A 24,304-nucleotide genomic window follows, 5' to 3' on the forward strand; every position below is an offset into this window, starting at 1 on the left:
TCCCAGAGACCCAGCTGTAGGCTTCTCCTCGTGTTGATTGGTTAATTGAAAAAGCGTGGTCTGTGGCCACTCCCCAGGGCTCCTGTATCCACATTTGTAGGGTCCCTAAAAAATTGTTCCTTTCTTTATACTAGGTTACTGTTAAGTCTGGAATTTAGGGTGAAGAGAGAGCTTTCCTGGCCAAATGGAGCAGGAAGATCAGTGGTCAGAATTGGCCACTTAGCCCTGGGCCCTCTAGCTTGCTAGCATGCACAGGTATATTCTGGGAGGAGAGCCATCTCCTGGATGGTCTCTCCGCTCCCTGGGGCTGGGTGCTGGGCTGGTGTTGGCCCACTGCAGAGAACCCTGGAGGTCCTCCTTGGCAGCCTGCATTTCATCGGTCAGTGAGGGAGGTAGCATTCACCCCAAGAATAAAGGAGGTTATATACCATCAGTGCTTTGGAGCAGATTACAACCACGTATTTTTTTTAATCGTGTGGTGTAGAGGTAGCTAAAGCATTGAACATAAGAAATGGCAACAGAGGCTCTTACAACACCTGATCAGTACACTGTACTTTATGGCTTGGGGGTGAGTGATGAGAACGTGGGCCCAAGGTTTGGGACTGGAGCAGGACCTGCCACAACCAGGGGACAAATCTTAGTCCGTAACTAGGGATTAAGGACAGGAGGCCTCACAGGCATGATTTTACTCATGGGCAGCAGCAACTCGTGCCTACCTTTCCCAGCAGGGATCTTCCTACAGGTCTTCTGAGGGCAGGTGCATGGCAACTAAATCCTGGTCAAGAACGATTGTGAAGGGCTCCCTCGGTGGTGGCAGGCCTGGGAGAGCAAACCAGAGTATGGGAAACTGAACTGTCCAGTGGGGATGAGGGAAGAGGCTGGACAGGTAGGTGAGGGCCAGATGTGAAAGGCCCTGAGAAATACTTGAGCCTGGAGTCAGGAGAGAATTCGCCTCACTTATTCCTCCAGTAGATTTGGTTCCCTCCTCACACTTCTGGCCTTGTCCAGGAGCAGAGGCCTGATGTGTAAGGTCCGGAAAAGCCCCTCCTGTCAGGGTACTCTGGAATGCTCAAGTCCAGCTGTAGGCAAAGCGGAACGCAAGCCAGGTATCTGGGTGCTTGCTTGCTGCTCAGCAGCTCCTCCATCCATCAAATCCACCCTGGACTTATGTCACGTTTGAAAGAAAAAAGGAAGCTCCCGGCTCCCAGCCATCTCCCTCTCCCTCACCCTCTCTCTCTCCATTTCACATATGAGTGCCTGGAGCCAGTCATCCACACTACCAGATCATTCCCCACCCACTGTAACCAGCTCCTGTCCCACCTTGCCCCCAATTCCTCCCTCCATTCCGACCACAACCGCCAACAAGTGAGTGACCGATAGATGGGCTTGTACCGTGTATCTTAAGCTTTTTGTGGCACTGGGCATGCGACCATTCTTTGATTTAGTAGCCCTACTGAAATATATTTTACGTACCATAAACATCCACCTGTTTCAAGTGTAACATTTTTACCTACTGAAGGTTATGGCTGTCACCATAAGTCAGTTTTAGCATATTCTCCTCCAGTAAGATCCCTCCTGCCCATTTAAGAGTTAATCCCCACTCCCACCTCCAGCCTCCACTAAATCTACTTGCGCTATACCTTTGTCTTTTTCTGGACATCACACACACAAATGGAATTGTACAATACGTGCCCACTCCCCTCTCCAAGCACTTCTCTTTGGCTTCCACAATGGCACCCTCTCCTGGTTTTAACTCCAGTCTCCGCCAGTCTGCTGCATCTTGGTTACCACCCCCTCCTCCGCGCCCCCCCCCCCCCCCCCCAGGCCTGGCTGCTGTGACTGTCTCCTTGGCCTGGCCAATTTCATTTGCATGTGAGGGTGATGACTCCCAAACCTCTGTCTCCAGCCTAGACCCCTTTCCTGAGCTCCAGACCCATGGTGGAGCTGCGGGCCAGGTCCCCAGGCTATTAGATCTACCAATTTCTGGAACTCGGCTCAGTACCAACTACACAGCCACTGGGCTGTTTCACATCTCACCGAAAGGCACCTCCATCCACTCTGCCCCCTCAACCAGAGTCTAGTGGAGCCACCATCCTTCACTCCTTTCTCTCACCTCCACACCTGGTAAATTACCAACTGAAATCCCCTCCTAAATACACCAAACATAGGTAGTTCCCCCTCAGAAAACTTAAAAAAAAAAAACATGTATTCTGAGAAAAGAGTTTACTTACTACATTTTGGTCTTTACAGAATCCCTCATATAATGGGATGCTCTCAACTTGTTTTGAACCAAAAAGCGCTTTTTGGAGAAAACACATTACCCTGAAATGACCTCAGTCAAGCTAGTTTTGGACGATTACAAGTAGTCCCCTGACAAAATCAGTAAACAAAGAGGCAAAGAAATTTACCACAGACTTAGTAATTATTTCTCACAATCCCAAGTATTATGTATAAACAAGCCTCTCAAAGGTCACTTTAATAGCAATACGGTATTGATTTTTTTTTTAGGTTTGGTAGAGATCATATATATATATTTTTGAAACAGTTTCAGAAAACCACTGAAATACATGTAACAGAATTAAGATTTGTGTCAATATGGAAGGGGTTGGTTAGTGGGTGGAGTTTGACATGAAACAAGAGTGGCCATCAGTTCATAATTGAAGGTGGCTGATAGGCACAAGAAAGCTCACTATACTGTCCTGTCTACACTTAGATCCATTTGAAATTTTCCATAAAAGTTAAGTAGTTATGCAGTAATATATACCCCTGGGAGAAATGAAACCTGTTTTAATGTTATATATGAAAGATAATGATGCTCAGATTGAAATTTCTAGTAATAGCATAACATACTGACCCGAAAAGTACTCTCTCTGCAACAACATGAATGAGTCTCGAAAACATGCTGAACAGAGACCAAGGGTACATACTCCTTGATTCCAAGTATGTGAAATTCCAGAATGGGCACCACTACTCTAGTGATGGAAAGTAGGTTAGTGACTGCCAGATGGGGGCAGCGGAGATGGACTACAAAGAGGCACCAAGAAACTTCAGCGTGATGGAAATGTTCCAGATCTTGATTAGGTGGAGGTTACAGGAGGGCATCCGTTCGTCAAATCTCACCAAACTTTACACTTAAAAAAATGGATGCGTTTTTTAGTATGTAAGTTATTCCTCAATAAAGCTGATTTTTCAAAAATGCTCTCAACTCGAGAAGGCAGTGAAGGTGATAGGCTTTCAGAAACTATATTAGATGAGTCAAAGTGGCCCTAATGGTGAACCTTACATAGAAATCAAGGATTCATAAAGAGTTTGAACATAAATTTATTACTGGACAGGCAAGAGTGGGAAAAATCAATATTCATACATCAATATACTATTTTAAATAATACATGATTTAAAATACTATGTGTGTGTGTACACACACACACATATATATACATACATATATGTATATATACATACATATATATATGTATGTGTGTGTGTATATATATATATATATACACACACACACACACACACACACACACACACACAGGGGCGCCTGGGTGGCTCAGTAGGTTAATTGTCCCAACTTGATTTCAACTGAGGTCATGATCTCGCAGTATATGAGTTCAAACCCCATGTCAAGCTCCACACTGATAGTGCAGAGCCTGCTTAGGACTCTCTTCCTTCCTGCTCCTCCCCCTCCTCTTTCTTAAACTGTTATATTGGGCATTTGAATCATGCATCTCTAAGAAGGTTTATATTTTAGCTGCAAAAAAACACAAAATATCTGGAGTGCCCTTATTGCATAAACAAGTTGATCGCCTTATATTTGGAGCTGCCATATCTTCAGGCATATATGTTATCTCTCACTTTGCTCTACCCCCACACCCACCAACAAGTGTCCCTTCTCAGTGCTCCAAGGGCCCTTACCACACTGAATTGTCATCTATTGACAAATGTCTGTTGGCATTTCTTTACCCACAACTAGAGTAAGAACTTGGTCTGATTCATCTCTGCTGTCTTACTGCTATAGAGGAGCGTCAGGAGTGTCTGTTAAAGAAAGGAAGAGAAAGTGGAAAAACAGAGGTCAGCCTGGGCCATGGCTGGCAAGGGCCCTCCCCTTCTCTTCAGAAAAGCAATTATGGTTTCCCTGCCACCTCTCTGAAAAATCCATATCTGGAGCCCGGCTCTCCTGCCTCAACATCTGGGACCTACTTCAGGAGCCCTTCAGCGAAGGGGAAGCAGAATCTGCAGTGAAAGCCAAGTCTTGGGTAGGCCTGGTTTTACCTGGAGTGATAGAAAACAGGAGGCTCTTGGGGCTGGGAGTCCATCCCAGGTACAGAGGGAAGCAGAAGAACATAACCTAAGAAGTGTGAGATCCAACGGCTAAGTTGGAGCCATAGATGGATATTGGGGCCAGAGGTCAAGAGCCTGAAAAGCAGTTGTGGGGTGGAGCTCAGGGTGCATTGAGGTGAGTATGGAGTACCAGCTATATACTGAGGTACAGGTTACAGAGTCAGAGACGGGCTGATCAGACACCTAACATGAGAAACTACCAAGCAAAAATTTTAAAGAAAAAGGATAAAGTTTTATTTGAGGAAACAAGATTGCAAGTCTATAACTCTGCCTACTCTCAATTGTGGAAGGGCTTCACTGAGCTATAGAAGGTATATTAGATCTTCTATATTCATGCAATGTCATTACAAGGAACAAATGAAAACTGCATCAGCATTTGCTATCGATCTGCTGGGAACATTCTACACTATATCAGTCAAGTGTCCAATTGAGAAACTTCTTTCATAATTTTTTTTTAATGTTTATTTTTGAGAGAGGGAGAGAGAGAGAGAGAGAGAGAGAGAGAGAGAGAGCAGGCAAGGGGCAGAGAGAGGGACACACAGAATCTGAAGCAGGCTCCAGGCTCTGAGCTGTCAGCACAGAGACCAATGTGGGGCTGGAACCCATGAATCACGAGATCATGACCTGAGCCGAAATTGGACTTCACCAACTGAGCCACCCAGGCACCCCAAGAAACTTCTTTTAGAATTTAACCCCAAGAAAATTTTTCTCCGTCAGGGAATGTTACCAGAATACAAAGTTTTTGCTTTGCCTACCAGGAAGCTCAGCCACATTCAATTCTCAGTAACAGCAGTCACGTTAACCCATACTAACCATATTATATTCCTCCTTCTAATGGCACATTCCATTTCTACAGTGCAATATTTTTGTCCTTTGTTTTAAATACTCTAAACTTTTTTAAAGGACTGGAAAGGAATACATTTGAGGTAGGCATAGCGATGTGCCACTCAGATTCTCCTTCAGGGAATCACTTGTTGCCCCAACTGCTGGAGGATCTCTCAGCTCTCAAAGATCACCTCAGCTGCAGACAGCCATGTGACTGAGGCTGTGCTCTTCCCAGGGCTGACTGAAGTGGGGCTATGAAGGCCCAGCCATTTCAAGCCAGCACCAGACAAAACAGCTCCCTGGAGGTTGGCTGCGGCTGTCATCAGGCCTGCATCACAGCTGAACTTCTCCCTGTGCCCTGTCCTGTTTCCTTCTCTCCTTTCCACAGTGTTGGTCTCAAGAGCACTCCCTAACAAACATTCTGCACACTAATCTCTGCCCCAGAGTCTGCTTCCAAAGAACCTAACCTGTGACATCATTTAACCAACTATAGATGGTCCCTGATTTATGACAGTCTGACTTACAATTTTTCATCTTAATGATGGTGCAAAGGCGATATACATTCAGTAGAAACCGTATTTTGGATTTTGATCTTTTCCTGGCTAGCCATCCGCAGTATGCTCCTCTCGCATGATGCTGGGCAGTGGCTACGACTCCCAGTCAGCTGTGTGATCAAGGTCAACAACCACTCTGCACCTGCACAACCATTCTATTTTTCACTTTCACTACAGTATTCAGTAAATTACAGGAACCATTCAACACTTTAGTATAGGACAGGCTTTGTGTTAGATGATTTTGCCCAACTGTGGGCCTGTGTAAGTGTTCTGAGCACATTTAAGGTAGGCTAGACCAAACTATGATGTTCTGGAGGTTAGGCACAGTAAGTGCATTTTTGGCTTACTGTATTTTCAACTTACGATGGTTTCATTGGGCTGTAACCCCATTGTAAGTCAAGGAATATCTATAACTAAAAATAAAAAACACATCAGGTAGGGGTATTAAGGAAAAGGGTGAGAACACACAACAAAATAGTTCATACCTACATGAGAGGCAACATAGCATTGACTCTGCAGCCAGGATGCCTGGGTTTGAATCCCCTCTCTGAATCACCTCTCAGTTCTATGTCCATAAACATGTCTCTTAATCTCTCTGTGCCTCAGTTTTTTCATCTGTAAATTAGAGATAATAAGAGTACTTATCTCATAATGCTATAATAAGTGAGCCAATGTGGGTAAAGCAGTTATAGAGGACTTACTATATGCCAAGCACTGCTCTAATTGTTTCGATAAAGAAACACCTATCAGATCAGGCCCACAGGGCCAGAAGGGCATCAAGCCGGGACTCTTACCCAGAATCCAGGCACAGGGATGGTGGAGACCTGGGCATGTTGAAGCATGAGTGCTGACACAAATAGGCCTAAGCAGGGCTAGCCTGGGTGATGTCAGGGCGTGTGCCTTGTGTGGGTTCTGGGCTGCTCCCTCCAAGCCAACACAGCTGCCAGTAACACCCACGTACCCATATATATGCTGAGCTGGGGGAAGCCCAAACCAACCACACCCTCTGCATGCCCTGCTTTTCCTGAGTCTCTTTGGGTGGAGGGAGGTACCTGAGGCTTGGGATGCTGGTTCAGAAGTCCCAGGAGGAAATGGGGCCTTGTTTTCTGATTAAGGGCCTGGCAGCAGGCTGAAAACTTGAGCTCCTGTTGACAGAGATTTCTGGAGCCCCTGGGGGCCTGGCCCTGGAGGCAAAAGCAAAAGCAAGGAAGCATGGTCTGTGTTGGGAAGCTCTTGGAAAATGGAGAAACAGATTTTAAAAGTATATCACAGCCTTCAGGCTGCCCAGGTCAGTACAAGGAGGAGGGGGGCAGGAGTACTTAGGAGGGAGCGTCCTGGACATATGGACAAGATCAGATAAGCAGGGAGAGGCCCCATCCAGTCTCTGCCTATCTTCCTGGCTTCATCACCTCCCATGCTCCCCCTCACTTAGTAAACTCAAGCCTTCTTTCTATTCCTACACTCTTTAAGTTCTTTCTGGCCTCAGGGCCTTTATATATGATGTTACATCCACCTGATAAGTACTTTCCTCCAACCCACCCCTAATAATTCACCTGGCCATCTACTCACATCCTGTAGGCCTATGCTGAGTCCTAGCAACGCCTTCCATTTCTACCAAGAGAGATCTAAAGTACGTGTTCCTTGTGTTTTATCTCCTAACCCTATGTGCTCTTTCTCCCTACCTGCCATCACCACTGTCCCTACATAACACCGTTTCTCTGTTTAATGTCTGAATTCCTGGAAGGCTGGTGCTGAATTTCTCTTTTTCTTCCAACACATGGCACCAAGGCCCAGCACATGGAAGCTCAGGGGGAACACTACTTTAAGCCCAAGTCAGCCCAAGCCATACTCTAGGAGCACTCACGTTCTGTGAAGTTCCCTGTGCTCAGGACCAACCATGGCCAGAGCCTCCCCTCATCTGTACTGACTGGCCAGCTAGCCTCTGTGCCCACTGACTGCTGACCACCAGGACCCACTAAGCCTCCCTTGTGAAGCAGAAAATGTATTAAGTCAGACAGACCTAGGTTCAAATTCCCATTTGTTTCTTACGTGGCCTTGAGGCAAGTTGTAGAACTTACCTGAATCTCAGTTTCCTCATCAGTAAACTGGAGACAATAATCCCTGATTAGAGGGTGATTATGAGGATCAGGTGTAACCACAAGTGTAAGCCTAAACCGGGTGAGTACCAGGTCAACTTTAGTGCCCTCCCTCCCACTTTAAAGGGTGGGCACTAGGTGGCAGTCCATCTCAGTCACTACACCTCCCTTCAAGTGGCAGAAGCCTGTAAGAATCTCAACTTCATGCTGGATTCTCAGCTTCTTAGGAGCCACACTTGAGGGAATTAAAACACAAACCCACACAAGTTACCACTGCACCAAGACAAAGTCAGAGGCAGCCCCAGGCACTAGTCACCACTCAGCTGGGTAGGTTGTCTGAGCACACATATACTCACAAATTCCAGAAGCCTGGATCTTTCTCTGGCACCAGCTGGGTGCTCTGCTGGGCCTCTCGTCTCTGAAGTTGTCCTGCTCTGCCTGACTCAACATCTGTCAGATGGGCTCCACTGTGACCACAGGTGTCTTCAGTTTGTCTGTGACAGGGGTGTCCACATTGCAGGGGCAAGTCTAGGGAAATGGTTTCCGGAAGATGGAGTGTGAATTATTCAAATAACCACTTAAAGGCCTTGTGGCTGGAGAATGGAGAGTGAAGAGGAGGTGGGGAGAGATGAAGTGGGAGAGAAAGAAAGGGGCCAGACCACACAGGACCAGCTGGGACAGTGGTGAGTGTGAATTTTACATGCAATGGGAAGTCATGGAGGGTTTGAAGCCAAAGGTAGGGGATCACAATTTAAATTTCTTTTTAAAGACTGAAGCATGAAGAATAGACGCAGACCAGACCAAGGAGGGTAAATAGTCTGGATGAGAAAAGACAGATGTTGGGTTTGTGGGAGGAGTGGAGATATTCCGTGGTAAACAGGCCTTACAAGATTGCTGGGTGGTGGAGGCCGACTGAGGGCTCAAGGATACCTCCAAGGGTCTTGGCCCAAGCATCTTAGAAGAATTGGGGCCATGTTCTGAGAAAGTAACGACAGCAGGAAGAGCAGTTTGAAGAGGGACGTGGAGCCGGCAGTTGGATGCTTGGGAGATACAGATTTGGCGCTATGGGTGCCCTGGGTCTGGGGGTGAAGCCATGGAGAAGGTCAGGTCGTCTTAGGAACTGGTTCAGGACCCAGCCCAGAGGAAGAAAAATTTCTGGGGCTGAAAGGCAGCGACCTGAAAGGAAGGAGGAAAACGCGGGGAGTTAGTCTGGGATAACCAAAGCTCCGGAGAGCGTTTGCAAGGGCGCGTGGAGGCAGAGCGCGAGGTGGGGCGGGCAGTGGCTGATGAGTGGAGGGCGCCGAGGTTTAGGCCACTGGGGGCCACGGGTCTAAAGGCCCTACAGGGGACGCCCAGGACTGGGGGCTTCTCCAAAAGACCGGACTGTCAAAAGCCACACTGGCCGCAGGGGCGGGGCAGACGAGTCTCGGCAGTCGCAGGAGCGGCCTGCGGGCCAGCCCTGCGCAGCCGAAGGGGAGGGGCGGGACAAGCCTTCTGTCCGTCAGAAACCGTCGGCCAATCAGCAGGCGGCTCCGCCCCCGCCCCGCCCCGGAGAGGGCGCGCAGAGGACCCGCCTCCGCCGCCGCCGCCGCCGCCGCCGCCGCTGCCGCCGCCGCGGGTGTGAGGCGGCCCGGCCCGGCCTGGCTGGCTCCCTCCGCCGGGCAGCCCGCCCAGGTAACCGGGTTTGGTCGGCGGTCCTGGGGGCGCTCTGCACCCTCACCTCTTCTTCCGGCCGCTGTGCGGGTAGTGCTTAGGGAGCAGGGTTGAGGACACGGCTGCAGCTGGGCCTGTGCGGGACAGTGGGCTGGGCAGCCGCCTTTGCGTGTGCGACTGACTGACGGGCCGGCGCGGGGCTGCCGCGCGTGACGGGGCCGACGGGGACAGTGTGAGGAAGCTTTGCGGGACGGAAGGACGAGCTGGTTGAGCGCGAGCAGCGCGCGCGCTCCCGCCGCCATTACTCCCCGCGCCCCCGCCCGGGGCCTGTCTGGGGGTCGCGGGGCGCAGGCGCGGCAGGCGGGCGGAGGGTCCTTTCCACGGGCGCGCGGGCGCCTTTGTTCCCGGCGCGCGGGCCAGGGCGGAGCCTGCAGGGCCGCCCCGCCCCCCACTCAGGCTCCGCCCCGTCTCCGCCCGCAGGAGCAGCCGCCGGGGCCCGCTCGCCGGCCGCCTCAGCCAGAGCCGCCTGCTCCCGCCGGCCGGGCCTGCGCCGCCGCCGCCTCCTCCGCCGCCGCCCCCTTCCCCCTCCCCACCACCCCCAGTGCCGGAGCCATGGCGGGCGCCGCGTCCCCCTGCGCCAATGGCTGCGGGCCCGGCGCGCCCTCGGACGCCGAGGTGCTGCACCTCTGCCGCAGCCTCGAGGTGGGCACCGTCATGACTTTGTTCTACTCCAAGAAGTCGCAGCGGCCGGAGCGGAAGACCTTCCAGGTCAAGCTGGAGACGCGGCAGATCACGTGGAGCCGTGGCGCCGACAAGATCGAGGGGGCCAGTAAGTGCGCCCCCCCTTCCCGGGGCCCGCTGCGCGCGGGGGCCGCGGGGGTCCGCGCCCGGCTCTTGCGCGCGCCGCGGCCCGCGGCTGGAGTGACTTGGATAAACTTTCGGGCCCTCCCCCACACCCTCCGGTCCCCGCCCCCGCCTCGGCCCGGGTGGTCACTGGGGGCGGGGGGCATCCGGGTCCTCAGTCACCTGACAGGACACCCCCTCCCCCAGCCCGGGGTGGGGGGCGGGGGGAAGTGTTCCAAGCGCTTGGCCCAGAGGCCTAAAAATCCTAGTGGGTCTAAGATCGGCGGGGCAGGGGTCTGGTTCTACCTAGCTCGGGAGTGGTGTTGGCCAAGGCGAGGGAAGCCAAGGCAGCGTCAGCCCACCCAGCCCCAGAACCTGGGGCCAGACCAGACGGTCACCGCCCACCACCTTTTTTTCCCAAAAGACAGTCTTGGTGAAACTTTCTGGGCCCCAGGCTGGGCTCCATTTGCAAAGGAACCTTTGGGTTCCCTAAGTAGAAGTTAGGCAGATGTTAGGGTAGGGTTGGTTTTGGATCAGAGCCAGCTCTACTCATCTCTCTTGGGGAGGGTGGAAGGTGGTCCTGTTTGGTTTGGAAAAGCCTGAGAGAAGGCAGTGGCTTTTTTCCCCTGTTGCTGCTTTTGTCCTGAAGCTGAATTTCAGAGGTGTGCGTGGGTGGGCAGTCACCCAAAGCCAGGGCAAGGACTCTTGGTAAAGGGGCCAGGCTCCTCTTGCCCTTGGAAGCACGTTCTCAAGAGGTTGGCCCAGAAAGGCCAACCTCAGTGCCTTGGAGTCAGGTACTTTTTTCAAGAGCGTGCAGCCAGTTTGGGGTCTAGCCCTTTGTGTACTGCGTCCTGTATTCCATGGCTGCAGAGAGCCGGGAGCGGCTACTTTTGGTTTCCTGCCTCTTTGCCTTCTCAGGACTGAGCTTGGCTGCTTTGGGGCAGGTCTCAGTTGGGAGGAGGGAGTTAGGGGATTTTGAAAAACCCCACAGGTCTTTCAGTGTTATTCCACTTAGCGCCATGCCTATGCTGTGGCCGGATGGGCGCCCAGCTCTACCCTCCATTCCCCCACCTCCAAGTGTGAGAGATAGTGCTGCTACCCTAGGTTGTAGGTTGCTTCCTGCAAGGACCCTCCCCCGCAGAGACTGGTGTTAGAACCAGGTCCATGTGGAGGAGGGGGGTCAGGAAGTGACACCCCCACAGGAACGTCCTACAGACCTCCTTGGGTATGGTGTACATGTGTGTAGATGGGTGAGGAGATTGGGAGGAAGGAAAGTCTTGTGGTGAGGCAGCCATCCTCAGCTACAAACTCCAGATCTGATGCAGCTGCTGAACTTAGAAATGGCAGCTGCCTTCCTCTGTGCCTCCATCAGCCCTGTCAGCCATCAAGAGAAAATTGTAGTGATTTGAGAGACTGGATTCCAAAGTAGAGGAAGGACAGATACTACAGGGAGCTGAGATAGACTCCAGGCACAGCCCCTTCCTTGCTTTTATGGTGCTCCCTCTGCTCTGCTGAATTGGTGGCACTGGCTGGAGGTTCCTCGATAGAGATTTCCTGGGTAACTAACACTTCAAACCATGTGTGTGACCAGCAGGGGTAAGTGCAGCACACTGGTTGAAGGCAAGGCTGGATTTGAAGCCTGTATATTCGTTGTGTTTCCCTTAGCCAATTGTTTATCTACTCTCAGCTTAGTTTTCTTATCTGTAAAACGGGAGTGGTAATATACCCACCTTATATGGTTGCTCTGGGGATTAAATAGGAAAATTGATGTAAAACATCTCACAGTGCTTGACACACTGTAAACGTTTAATAAGTGTGAGCTGGTTTTAATAATAACGATAGCATTAATAGACTGTGACTGTCCTCCTCAACCCTGGACTGGAAATGTTGAGGGAGGTGGAGCGTGGCTTTAGGAGAGGGTGAGAGTATAGGAAGGGAGGAGGATGGGGACCAAGTTCACATTTCACTTAGATCACTACCCGGAAAAAGGGAGGAAATGGTTTTGTTTTGCTTCAGCTCTTCTCCTCACCCACCCACCTGTCGTATAGAACAGTACATGACAGAGTAAAACTTACGGAGTAAATCTATGGAGATTTGCACATCTGACTCCTGGGTGTGACTTTCTTATTTGTAAGATGGGGCCTGAACAGAAGGGAGGGGTGTGAAGAGGGAAGAATCCAGTCCATGGTGTCTCCGGTCTTTGGGGGCTGGTGGCAGGAATGCACAGGACCCACGGCCCCAGCCCCCAAGGGTAGATAAGCTAGAGAAATACAGATTCAGTGATCTTATCAGCTGGGAGCATAGGCAAAGACTATAGAAGGAGTCTAGGCCCTTTGATTTTGGAGGCCCAGGTTGAAGAAGTCTGAGTAAAAATGCTAGTAGATGCTTGTGTAGAGTTCATACTTTGTAAATGGAGCCGCTTGCTGAAGCTGCCCCACTTCTGCCCATTCGTGGGGGTACCTTGTTGGTGAGTTCTGCTCCCTGCAGCCCCCTCTGCAGGCTTTGAGGAAGTTTGGGCTGCCAGCTGTGATCCCTGCCACCTGGCCTTTTCCTGCTGACTCTGCCAGGGTTCCGTATAGTGCTTGTAGCCTGGCCAAGGAGAGAGGCACTTCTCATACCCTCAGGGTGTCTGTGGACCTGAAGGAGGGATGCTGTGGTTCAGTGAAAATGCACACCGCTCATGCATCAGGCCTCATTCTGACCCAACTCCATGCTCTCTCACTTTGCCACTCATGAAATGGGACCTGGCACTTGCTGGTTTCTAAGGTGATAGTTTGGCTAAAAAGAGGGGTGGGGAAGTGCTTTGGTGTCTGTTGTCATGGTGATGTGACAGGAACCGGGTTGATGTTTGGTTTTTTATGTTGCAGATACTGACATAAATGAATACAAAGCAATTATAGACTTCCTGCTGAGTGCTACAGAGACTTTTCATCATATTTTCTTGGCTAATCTTCACAAGGGTCCTGGGTATGTGTGTGTGTCTGGAGTCCTATCCCATTTTACAGATGAGGAAATGGAAATATAGGGAGTGAATTGTGCCATGGAGTGATGGTCCTAGTTTGTGACAGCCTCACTTAGACCCAGCTCTCCAGTCATTGACTGACTGGCCGGCCATCCCAAGAGGACTCAGCCCCAGGGTTGTGCTGACAGTGGGCCTCAGGCTCCATGTCCCAGTGGTCTCTGTTGCTCCTCTAAGGACAGATTTTCGTGCCTAGACCTGCATTACAGACAGCCTCAGCCTCTCTAGGTTCTGGCTTCACATTTTTCCTTCTGGTGCCTTTCTGGGGTGAGCTGGTTCAGTCAAGGGTCATTGTGGGCACAGTGGCCTGTGTGAAGATTCCATGGAGGGTTCTGAATGATAGCCATGCTCTTCTGTGGAACTTTTGGAGCCTCAGGCTTTCGTCTTTGATTCTTGCCTACCCTTCTAGATGCTAGGCCCCTTAGATGGTAAATGAAAACAGGTCCTTGCTCTCAGGGAAACTAAAACAGACAATGATAATTCTTAGTGGTACCTTTGATGGGAGTTGGCCGGGGTAGGGAGGGAGGGGTCAGTATGGTGGCAGAAGAGAGTAAACCGCCCAGACTAGGCAGTGAGGCTCAGAGAGGAGGTGATATTGGGACCAGTTATCTTGGGCTTGACCTCTGTGGCTGTCAGGCTGGCAAGGAGACAGACCACAAGGCCTGCTCTGATGGCTGGAACCAAGGCACCTGAGGTGGGCAGGCTGGGTGTCATGGGGGTTTTCTTTGTGCTGGCTGATTGCTCCCAGTGGAAGATGGGCAAGAACACATGTCCGGATCTCCAGAGCTAGCCATCCCTGCCTGTGTGTTTCCTGTCTGACTGTAGTTTTTCCAGGGGAAGTCAGACCTCTTAGTGTTTCCTTAGCACCCCACGCTTGCCCTGACGTGTGGGTTTCCAGACCAGCTCTGCCAGGCCCCCTTTTTAGCTGGGGCTCTCTCTTTCCTGTGAACGTAGGAAAGGGCCTGCTTCACAGATGACTGGAGAAGCTGAGCATACCCAGCATTGGGCCCCCCCACCCCCGCAAGACCTTCAGCTGAGGAGAGCCCTAGGAGACGTGGCGGTGCGATAAGAGGAGGGGGAATGTTCTTGTGCACCTTGTAGAGTGTTTTGTACATGGCGCCCACGCTTCCCTGGGGGGACATCTTTGAGAAAAGGACAGTAATAGGTGACAAGATTCTAGGCAGAGACAAGAGTAAGGAATGGCCGTGAGCAGCCAATGGTAATTGAGCCACAGTAACTAGAGGTTTGTGGCTAGAATCAGTCATATCTGACTTTAAGACTCTGTGTGTGTGTGTGTGTGTGTGTGTGTGTGTGTGTGTGTGTACACGTACGTACGTATACGTATGTACATACATACGTACATACATAGATGCATAGGCTTGAGTCACTGGTTAGAGATCTTGGCCACTAACCTTGTTTTGTGTAGCCTCTTAGAATGAGGAGCATTTATTCAATAAATGTTGTTTGAACAACTCCTCTTTGCCCAGTGCTAGGCACTAAAGGTGAATGACACATGGACTGTGCCATTGAGGAACTCCCACACTCTTGGAAGAGACAGAACTGGGAACATGTAATTATAACCGTGTATCCTGTGTACCATAATAAAGGTCTATACCAAGAGCTCTGTAGCGAGCTCGGCTTAGTGAGCTGGGGTTGAGAGGAGAGAGCCAGGGAACGCTTCCCAGAGGAGGTGACCGGTGAGCTGGGCCTTGACTGATTGAAGAACTTGCCTGTGCCCACGCTGAGGCACTGGGGATCCTTATGTGGGGGTCGGGTATGCATTTAGTGTGGTAGAGGTAAGGCTGGGGGTGGTGGGGAACAGTTCCGGGACAGCCACAGGGTGCCATGCTCATAGGTTACACTCCGTCCTATAGGCCGTGCCTGTCAGTAGAGGCTGAAGCAGGGCTGTCTTGCATTTTATCTGGGGGAAGTTGAGGGAAACCAGTGGAGCTGCTGCACTTTTCAGGAGAGAGCTGATGAGCGGGGGCAAGACTTCCTTGCTGAGGCAAGGCAGGGATACAGCAGTGGTGGATGGGAGGGGGTCTGGAGGGATGAGCTAGTGGAGCATAGTAGTTTATAATTTAGCATTTGGGTTCTGAACTCATACTACTTAGGTTGTGTAACTAACTTGCTCTGTGACTTTGAGCTTGTGACTTTCTCTCTGGGGTCCTTGTCTACAAAAGAGGGTTATAGGAATAAGCTGCACTTGTCTCGTAAGGATATTGTGAACATTTGAGGAGAGTCTTCATAAAGTGTTTCACATGGAGTGTGGCACAGTGGGCGTTCTGACAAGGAGGAAGATGAGGATTAAGTTCCCCAGGAGGACCCAGTAGTGGAAGACAGCAAATGTACCTATTGTATTGAGGGTGTGGTGCCTGGCCACCAACCCCTTTGGTTTGGAGACCAGGGGGCCTACCCATTTTCTCTCTCCAAGCTCTCAGCAGCCCTCATGTTGTTAGGGCTCTTTCCTGCTGCCAGCTTTTGCAAGGCAATAGGGTAGTTGGCTGAAAGCAGCTGCCTTGGTATCATATTGACCTATTTCTGTGTGCCTAGTCCAGAGAAATACTATTTGAGCACATTGATTGGAGACCCCTGTTTTCTGGAAGTGCTTTAATGCTACCACCTGAATATAATAGGGCCTGTCTCTGCCTCTGCTGTCACTGTTCTTGTCAGTCTTTGTTAAGTCATGGCCTCTTCCCATTTTGTGCTTTTTCCTCTTACATGGCTTCAAAGAGGTCAGAGATGAATAAGTCAGAGGGAGGAAGTGAGGCCTAACGTCACAAAGGTCTGATATTAGGGGATAGGAGACTTTTTGCCCCCTCTCTATTTCTTTAGAACTGGAGAAGTCAGTGACAACTTTGAGGAGAGTCCTGGGAGAAATGGGGGTGACAAAGGAAGAAGGGAATGTGCTGGTGCTCCGTGTAGAGTGCTTTGTTCGGAGAAGCATGGTGCCTGTGCTTCCCTAGAGGGAACTCTTTGAGAACAATAAGGGAACAGATGACAAGACTCTAGGCAGAGCCAAGGGTGTTGAGTGGCCTTGAGCAGTTGTTGGTAATTGGGCTCCATATGACTGAAGATTTGTGGCTCAAGTGAGATTTGGGTTCAAGTCTCAGCTCTTCCTGTGACCTTGGGTAAGTTACTTTAACCTATCTGAAACTGATTTTCAGCTGTAAAAGTCACTTCCTCATAGAGTTGTATATTAGCAATAGTCAAGTGAAGTTGCATATGAGAGTAAGAGATTTTATGTGAAAGTGCTCTGCATAGCATTTGGCACTTGTGGGCACTTAATAAGTATTTGTTTACTATGCTTTCGCCTTAGTTAGCTACAGAGCTCAAGTTCTTTCCACCACCAAGCATGGCCACTGGTGGCTGTTCTGAAAGCCTGGGCTGCAGATCTGTTTCCTGCTTGTTTTCTTTGTTCCTTCCCTGAGTTTGTGCATGGAGGACTGGAGAATGAGGAAAATTGGGTATTTGAATAGTGCAGTGAGTTTATGGAGCATTTTCTTATCTGTGGTGTTGTTTATGTGCCGCCACAGCTCATGTATCGATGGAGGGCAAGAATGGTTAGCCCTCTCTCATAGATGAGAAACCAGGGCCGCCAGGGTAAGGTCACACAGCAAGTTCGTGGCAGTGCCGGGACCAGAGTGTAGGATCTCTGATTTCCACTACAGTATTCAGTTTATTTTTCCACTCTTGAGAAAATGACAAAAAGATAGACTATTCTGGAGGACCAACGTGTTTTTTAATGTGGACAGAGTGATCTGATCCACTCTGCCCTCTGGCCAGATGTGCTGTTGGACCAGCCCAGGCTTCTGGCCGAGGACAAACTGGACGTAGACCCTCCATCTAGATCATCTGCCACCTTCATCTTGCCATGGCACCTCCAGCAGACGCTTTCCCACACTTTTGGCTGGGGGTGAATATAGCAGGTGATGTGAGGTGGGGGACAAAAAAGCCCTGCTCTGACTTGCTGTTACTGGTTCACGATGATGACTGCACCTCAGCCTCTGCAGGGAAATGAGGACCTGGGGCTCTGTGCTTGAGGTACTCTGAGAAGGGCCTCTCCTTGATGACAAGCTCAAATGCAAAGATTCACCCAGGTGTTCCTTCATTTGCCTGCCTAGCTGGTGTGTGTTAGGCCTGCTAACCTAGACGTGAGAACTGCAAACTCTGCCTTGTTCCCAGTGGTAGTAGGTCTCTAGGCCAGTGTGTTTTATCACTATAGCTACTCTGTAGCTACTCTATTAAAACAACAATAAAAAACCCCCAAACCCCAGCTTTCCTGGGCTCTTGTGACACACTGAACAAGCAAGGCAGCACCGTGCTTCCCTGGCTTTGGACTCTGGCATTTGCTGACATGCCAAGCACCATGGGGTCCAGTAATAAATGTAAAGTTCGAGGTAGGTACAGCCAGAAAGACAGAAAAAATAATTGCAGGACCTGGGGAGTGCTGTGGAGGAAAGAAACCAGAGGCTGTTCTGTCAGTCAGGAGAGGTGAGAGTGTGTTCTGATAATGAGTAACCCCAGATCTCAGTTGCAGACAACAAGTGAGGCTCATTTTTCACTTCTACTACATGTGTGTGACCATGACAAGCCACTCCACTGGTTCTCAGAGAATGGCCTCAGTGGCTCTGGGTCAGCCTCTTGGTGCAGGGCCCGAACGCTGGGCAAACCAGGCTGGAGAGGGCTTCGGAGACCAGAGGCTGGGGAGGAATTCATTTCTGTGTCTTGGCATGGGCAGTGGTGCAGGTGGCTCTGCTGTTGGGGCAGATAGACTGCCGCCCGTGTGGCCGTGCTCTCTGTAGTAAGGTGCCTTTGTGTTCAGAGTTGAGGTACCATAGCTGTGCCACTGCCTCATTGTTATCTCCCTGCTGTGCCCTCCTTGAGCTACCCCTGAACCTATGATGTTGTGGCCATAGCTTCCTGCTGTTTTCCCGGAGGTAGGGCCTCTCATTGCCTCCTCACCGATCCTCCTAGAGTCCTTTTGCTGGATATGCTGGCACCTCCACAGGGAGCCTTCAGGAGAGGGAGAGGAGGAGGAGCGGTAAAGAAGTGTGGGAAATGGGTCTTCCTTGAATACTCTGGGGTTGGGGGAAGAGGCAGTGAGAACATGGAGTTGGTTGCTTTGGAGGGGGCTGGGGTCCCAGGAGATGGGACTCTAAGAGTCTCTGCTTACCATTTTCACTTAGCTCTTAACATTCCCCCCCCACCCCCCTTGTAACACTAGTTCCTTTCGAGGTGGTGCTTGGCTAGCCTTTAAGAGGCTGCAGTGGCTGTGTGCCCAGGCACAAGTACTAGCTCTCTCCCCCACTCATCACCTCCTAGGAACCGGGCCCATCCTGGGGGAAGCAGGGAGGGCTCCTTTTTATAGCCACATGTAGGCTTTGTGTATAGGCTCTGCTGCTTCCTTCCGGGCCCTTCCCGGTGTTGGCGGGTGGCCCTGGCTTCAGTAAGACTCAGGATGCAGAATAAATGGGTGGGGCTTTCTTCTGCAGAAGACTGGCATCTCCTTTGCTGAGCCCATGCCTGGCACAGAGGACTCTGGGGGTAGCAAGCAAGTAAAGGAGGTGACTTGGTCCTTGATCCTGGGACGCTTGCAATCTAGAACGTGGAGAAAACCGTGAAAGCCCAGAGCCAGCAAGAGGCAATTTGTACCTAAGGCATTATAGGCTGAACCCAAGGGTCCAGACACAATCAGCTTCCTCTGTAGCAGCCCATCTTGCCCTGGTGGAGTCCCTCCTCCTGCTGGCTGGCATGCCAGCATTGGTTAGAGAATCTGTACAAAGGCTATGCGGTGCCTGGGAGCAAAGCGTGGGCACGGTGAAGAGTGGGCGGTCTGACGGAAGCTCCAAGCCCTGGCAGTGAACACTGACCAGACTGGTGAGGGGCCGGGCCACAGCAAGTTTGACCACTTGTTTGTGTGAGATCTAATTCTAACTCAGTAGGGGTGGGCCGTTCACTTTGGGGTTGGCTTCCTGTTTTCTTGGACACCTGGGGATATGGCTGAGCTGAGGGAAGTGGTTGTTTAAGGGATGGCCCCAGGTCACAGTGTCCTTGGCTTGGCCTTGTCTGTGGGGGGAGTAGGGCATTGACCACACTGGGCCTTTGGCTGTGAAGCTGTGGGTGTGTGGTGGGTAAATTCTAACCCCACAGGATTGAGTGACTTTAGCCTCAGGCCCAAGAGTGTGTGTCTGAGTTCATGGAGTGGCTAACCCTGGGAAGGAGAAGAGGAGCTGGCCACAGGTTCCAAAGGCTTGTCAGCCTGCTTGGGGGCAGAAGGTCAGCAGTGGGGGTTGGCAGTGGTAGGGCGCGGGGGGTGATAGATTCTCTGAGGCTCTGCAGACCACTTCCCCCAATTCCAGCTAATTTTCCTCCACCTGTTGGGAGGCAACTGTCCTCTTCCTACCCTAGTCACTTCCTCTACCCAAAGAAGTAGTAATTGAGTATAATGTGCCTGTTGGCCTTTCTTGGAAGCTCTCAGCATATCCACTGAGGAGGTTAGAAAGGGTAACATGTCACTTTGTCCAGGATTTTACTCAGGGCCCCTTGAGACCAGCAGTGAAATACAGAGAGTATCCCCTCCAGTGACCAGAGAATGCCTGGTGCCTGAACCATTTCCACAAGGATGTCCTAGTCCCTGGCCTGAGAACTGGCCCACAGTGGGAGGATGAGACTCTGCAGGCTGGGGTGGGAGGCAGCGAGGAGCCTTTAGGGGAGGTAAGGCCAGAAGCTGTCTTAAGCGGGTAGAACTAGGAAATTAAAATCAGGAGGGGGAGGTCCCAAGGTAGCCATTCCTGTTGACCAGCCCCTAGCTGGGCTTCCTGGGGAGGCAGTGAGTTCCCGTCACCTTGGAGTGAGGTCAGAGGCTAGAAAATGCCTCAAGGCCTTGCCTGCCCAGGAAGTAAAAGGAGGACAAGAAGAGTGCCTTGGCTTGGTCTGGCATGGCCCAGAGGGAGTGTGGCCAGATGCTGAGGAGAGGCTGGCTCAAACAGGAGAGCCTAGTGGGGTGCTCAGAAGAGGGTGTCTGGGTGAGCAGGCCTTGCCTTCATGACTTCTTTCATTACTTAGTACATTTCCAACGTCCTGGTCAAGGTTGACTGCTGGGGGTTTAAGGGCTGGCCCCCTACCTCCCTCCCACCGCGCTTCCCCCAAGAAGGAATAGGGCTTGTGTGGTAACACGGAAAGCAAAGAGGCAGGGAGCCAGGGCTGGCAAGGAGCTCCGCAGAGGAGGCCACTGCTGTCCCCCTCCCATCTGCCCTCCCACCTCAGCCCCTGTGGTTTGGATCCCCAGTCAGAGGCCCCTGTTGTTTCTTTGGGGGAGGGAGGCCTAGATTTTTTTGTCTTCCAAGGCATTCCATTTCCTGCTAGGCCCTGGGGACTAAAAGTTGACAGGCACGATCCATGCCCTCACGGAGCTCACACTCCATTGGAGAAGACAAAACACGCATAGGATTCCTACTCATCTAGGTGCTTGGTAAACATTGTTGTGATAATAAATAAAGCTAGTAGGGCTTGTCCAAGGATTAGGTTGCAGGTGTTGGGAGAAAAGGAAGTGCTAAGAATGGTTCCAATGTTTCTAGTTCTTGTATCTGTTGGGAGGTGATGCTGTTAGCTGACCCATGAGGTGTGACAGGAGGCCTAGGTTTTGGTGAGAGAAATGTTGAAGAGTGTTTTTGGGCTTGAGGGGTTTACTTTGAGTTGTTTTTGAGGTGAGCACGTGGAAATGGCAAGTAGTAGTTGGACCGAAGGGTCTGAAGCTTAGAGGTGAGGATCGTGGTGTCTGTAAGAGGAGGAACTGAAATCTGCGCATCAATAACTGGGGAAAGGTAGAACGTTGGGAGAGGAGAGGACCTTGGCCTCAGCCTTGAGAAAGGCCAGTGTTTAATGCGGATAGGCCTGAAGCCCAAGAAGAAGGGGGAAACTCAGGAGAAGTTATGAGGGAGAAGCCAGGGGCAGAGCTCCAAGCAGGAGGCAGGCTGTGGTCAACCTTGTTGACTGCTCTGAGGGTCAGGAAAGAGGACGATGGAAAAGTGACTTAAACTCAGTGCTCTGGTTCTCCTGGTGGCCTGAACATACTAGGGGGAACAGTTCATTGGACTTTTGAGGTGCTGGACAGTTATGGGACCTGGCCCTGCTGGGCCCTCAGCTTCTTCTGTAGCTGGGGCCTGGCAGACACAAGACATCTAGAAAAAACTTGGACAGCATCAGCCTGTGGTGGTGGCACAGGTCAGAGTTTACAGGACCTCTGCCTGGGGGGCTGACCCATGGGCTGCCTGGGGAGTTATTTAGGTCTGGATAGGAAAGTTGGAGCAAGCCCTTGTCCATAGTGCAGCTTTCCCCTGTTGTGGCATTGAAGGCCAGTGTAGGCCTGCTGTCCCTTACCCTCTTCCACGAAACTGAATGCCCACCCCCACCTCCAACATCCGAACTGCTTCACTGATGCCTTGGCTTCCATGATCCCCTCTGCCTGACACAGACAGATCAGCCCTTCAGACCTGCCTTCTACAGAGCAGTCTGAGAAGTCCCCGAGAGACCTGCTCACTTTCTCTGTGCTGTCAACACCACAGACATCTCCCTGTTGTTCCATCTTTGCACGACCTTACAGTTATCTGCTTCCACATCTGTTTCCGCCATCAGCCAGGGGCTTTTCTGAAGGGCAGGAACTCAAGTGCCTTGTTGATCTTTGTTTACCCAGGACTCAACCCAGGCCCTGATACTGAGTAGATAGGTGTCTAATACTTGTTTGATTAGATGATGGAATGAATGAATAAGCATAATAGGCAACTGCTCAGCTCTCTCCCAGCTTTGAGTTCTCTGGGTGGGGCCTCCTTTCCTTTCCTTCCTTTGTGGCCTAGGCATGGTGTTCCCATCTCTGACATCGATGGGATTAGTCTAGCATTATAGGCAAGAGGCTGCCTGTCTGGGTGGTGTGAAAGCTATGGGCCATGCAGAGGGTCCTAGTTCTGCCATGAACCACCATGTGACCAGCATAAGACCCTTTGGAACCTCCATTTTCTCATTGCTCCAAAGAGGAGATTCATCTAGAATCTAGACTTTGGATGATTCATGTGCTGGCAAGGATCCTTTACAGCTGTAACCTGAAGCAGTTAGTACATATGGGTTCAAGGTCCCATGTAGGAGGACCCTGCAGACCTCCATCCAGCTGTCTGAATGGCCTTTTCCTGTTTATCAAGGTGGGAGAGGGCCCAGACACCGAGTCAGGCCTGGCTGCCCTTCTCGGTCAGGTGTTTGGGGAGGAGTGACTGATGAAACCCCAGCCAGAAGCAGATGCTAAACTCTGCCCTGGTACATCCTGGACTCCCAGATTCAGCCAGGGTTTCCTTGTGTACACCCTGGGAAGGGGCTGTGGCCTCTTTCCCCTGCTACTCTGGTTTGAAAGCAGCTGCTGCACAGAAATGGGAAGAGATAAGCCCCATCCTCACCTTTTCTTTGTTGAGTGACCCTGTGGCCCCAAGTTTCCCAGCCTCAAACCTTGTCTGTAAAATGGAGGTAGATAGCTACCACCCCCCCACCCCATCCCCACTTTTGACTTCCTCTCCGGTGGGAGCTGGGAGCTGCTTCTGACTGTTTCTGTTGGAAAGTAAGAGGGGGAAGGTCACAGTCTCAGAACAGAGGGGATTGGGGGATCTGAGGGGAACTCTCCTTCCAGAGGCCTTGAGCAGCGTGGTGACTGCCCATTCCATGCCCCCTGCTTCCAGCTTTGTCAGGTGTTTTTCCCACCTGTGCCTAGGTTCTGTCCTTGCCTCCCTTCCAGGCACCTCCATCCTTCCCCTTCGGAGGTCTGCAGGCTGTGAAAGCTGTATCTTCTAGTTACAGCTGCCTGGGGGCAGAGTGTCTTTGTCTCTGGTTCCCTCTGAAGGGGGCTCTGGACTGCAGTGCCTGCCCTATCCTTGAGCTGCACGGGAACTTGTGTAGGGGTGACAGAAGTAGGGGGCCAGGAATTGGGCACAGAGTAGTTGCTTCCCCTCGTGGCTTCCTTCCTCCATCTCGGCATCCTCTGAAAGAGAAGGGTCCGTTCCATTTGTGTTTCCATCTGTGTTCCCTCTCCCTGCATGTGTAGTTTCTTTAGAGGGTAATGAAAGAGGTGGTGGGGTGGGGTGGGGGCAACTGGGAATGGCCCATTTGTGTACCCCAGGCTGTACTTGGAAGGGCTAATGATGGAAGAGCATTTGGGGGGAAGATTTTTTTTTAAAGATTTTATTTTTAAGTAATCTCTACAGTCAGTGCAGTGCTAACTTATAACCCTGAGGTCAAGGGTCACATGTTGTACTGAATGAACCAGGTGCCCCACTGGGGGAGATTGTCCATCTCTCTGGACTTGGTCTTCTGAATCTCCTGGTGGCCTTTGCTTAGAGCCAAGGAGGGCAGAGTGCTGAGGGAGCCCTGCTTTTTCTGTTCCTCAGAGCTCCACTAGCTTCCTGTGGTTCCCATCAGCTGCAGCAACCTTTGTGTAGGGACTTCCCAGTATTTCCAGATAGCACTGGCCCCCAGGGGCCATGTCTCCCCCCTCCTTCCCAACTGTGACCACTTCTTCTTTCTTCTATCCCCATAGTAAACCTCACCAACTTCTGTATTTGCATATTGGTTGTAGCTCCTCTGCCTTTGTTGCCCCACTGCACCACCTCTTCCAGGAAGCCATCCCTGATACCATCTTTGAGCATCTTTGGTCTTTGCTGCCTTTGTTAGATAACAAGCTTTGGAGTCTAACTCATGTGTTAATTCTTGCTCCTTAGCACTCTGTAAACATTTTGAGTCCTCCCAGGACCTAGGTTTTGGGAATGGAAAGAGCCAAATGTAGTATCTTCTTTGGGAGCTAGCTCGCAGCCAGTGACCTAGGTACCTGGAAGCACTAGACAGTGTGACAAGAGTGGCAGAGCACTGGGTATGCCACTGGACTGGGCCTGATGGAGAGAAGGTGGGCCTGGCATGTGCAGAGGCTTGGAGGGAGG

The 24,304-nt window shown here is 51.1% G+C and overlaps 1 protein-coding gene and 1 long non-coding RNA gene across 5 annotated transcripts in view; one reads left to right on the forward strand and one right to left on the reverse strand.

The window, feature by feature from the left end:
* Window positions 1–520: 520 nt before the first annotated feature.
* On the reverse strand, window positions 521–9,273 carry LOC132668808 (uncharacterized). Of its 2 annotated transcripts, none has more exons than XR_009605793.3 (5): window positions 8,707–9,272; window positions 8,176–8,347; window positions 6,776–6,907; window positions 6,209–6,338; window positions 521–819 (listed from the first exon to the last, which is right to left on the reverse strand). It is a non-coding gene; the product is annotated as an uncharacterized LOC132668808 (long non-coding RNA). The 2 variants fall into 2 exon arrangements; XR_009605796.3 differs by lacking the exon at window positions 521–819 and adding an exon at window positions 2,306–3,131 and having other exon boundaries at window positions 8,707–9,273.
* A 123-nt stretch (window positions 9,274–9,396) lies between these two features.
* Window positions 9,397–24,304, forward strand: part of PLCG1 (phospholipase C gamma 1) — a 37,001-nt gene continuing 22,093 nt past the window's right edge. For 2 of the 3 annotated variants that reach the window (XM_060617706.3, XM_078444071.2), the window contains exons 1-2: window positions 9,397–9,493; window positions 9,953–10,301. In XM_060617706.3, the coding sequence (XP_060473689.1) occupies window positions 10,085–10,301 (217 nt within the window). In that variant the 5' untranslated portion in view covers window positions 9,397–9,493; window positions 9,953–10,084. Of the gene's footprint in view, window positions 9,494–9,952; window positions 10,302–24,304 lie in introns of those variants that run through there. The other variant, XM_060617714.3, reaches the window with a different exon arrangement.

Source organism: Panthera onca, chromosome A3 (assembly GCF_046562875.1).
Source record: "Panthera onca isolate mPanOnc1 chromosome A3, mPanOnc1 haplotype 2, whole genome shotgun sequence".
In the NCBI taxonomy this organism is placed as follows: Eukaryota; Metazoa; Chordata; class Mammalia; order Carnivora; family Felidae; genus Panthera; species Panthera onca.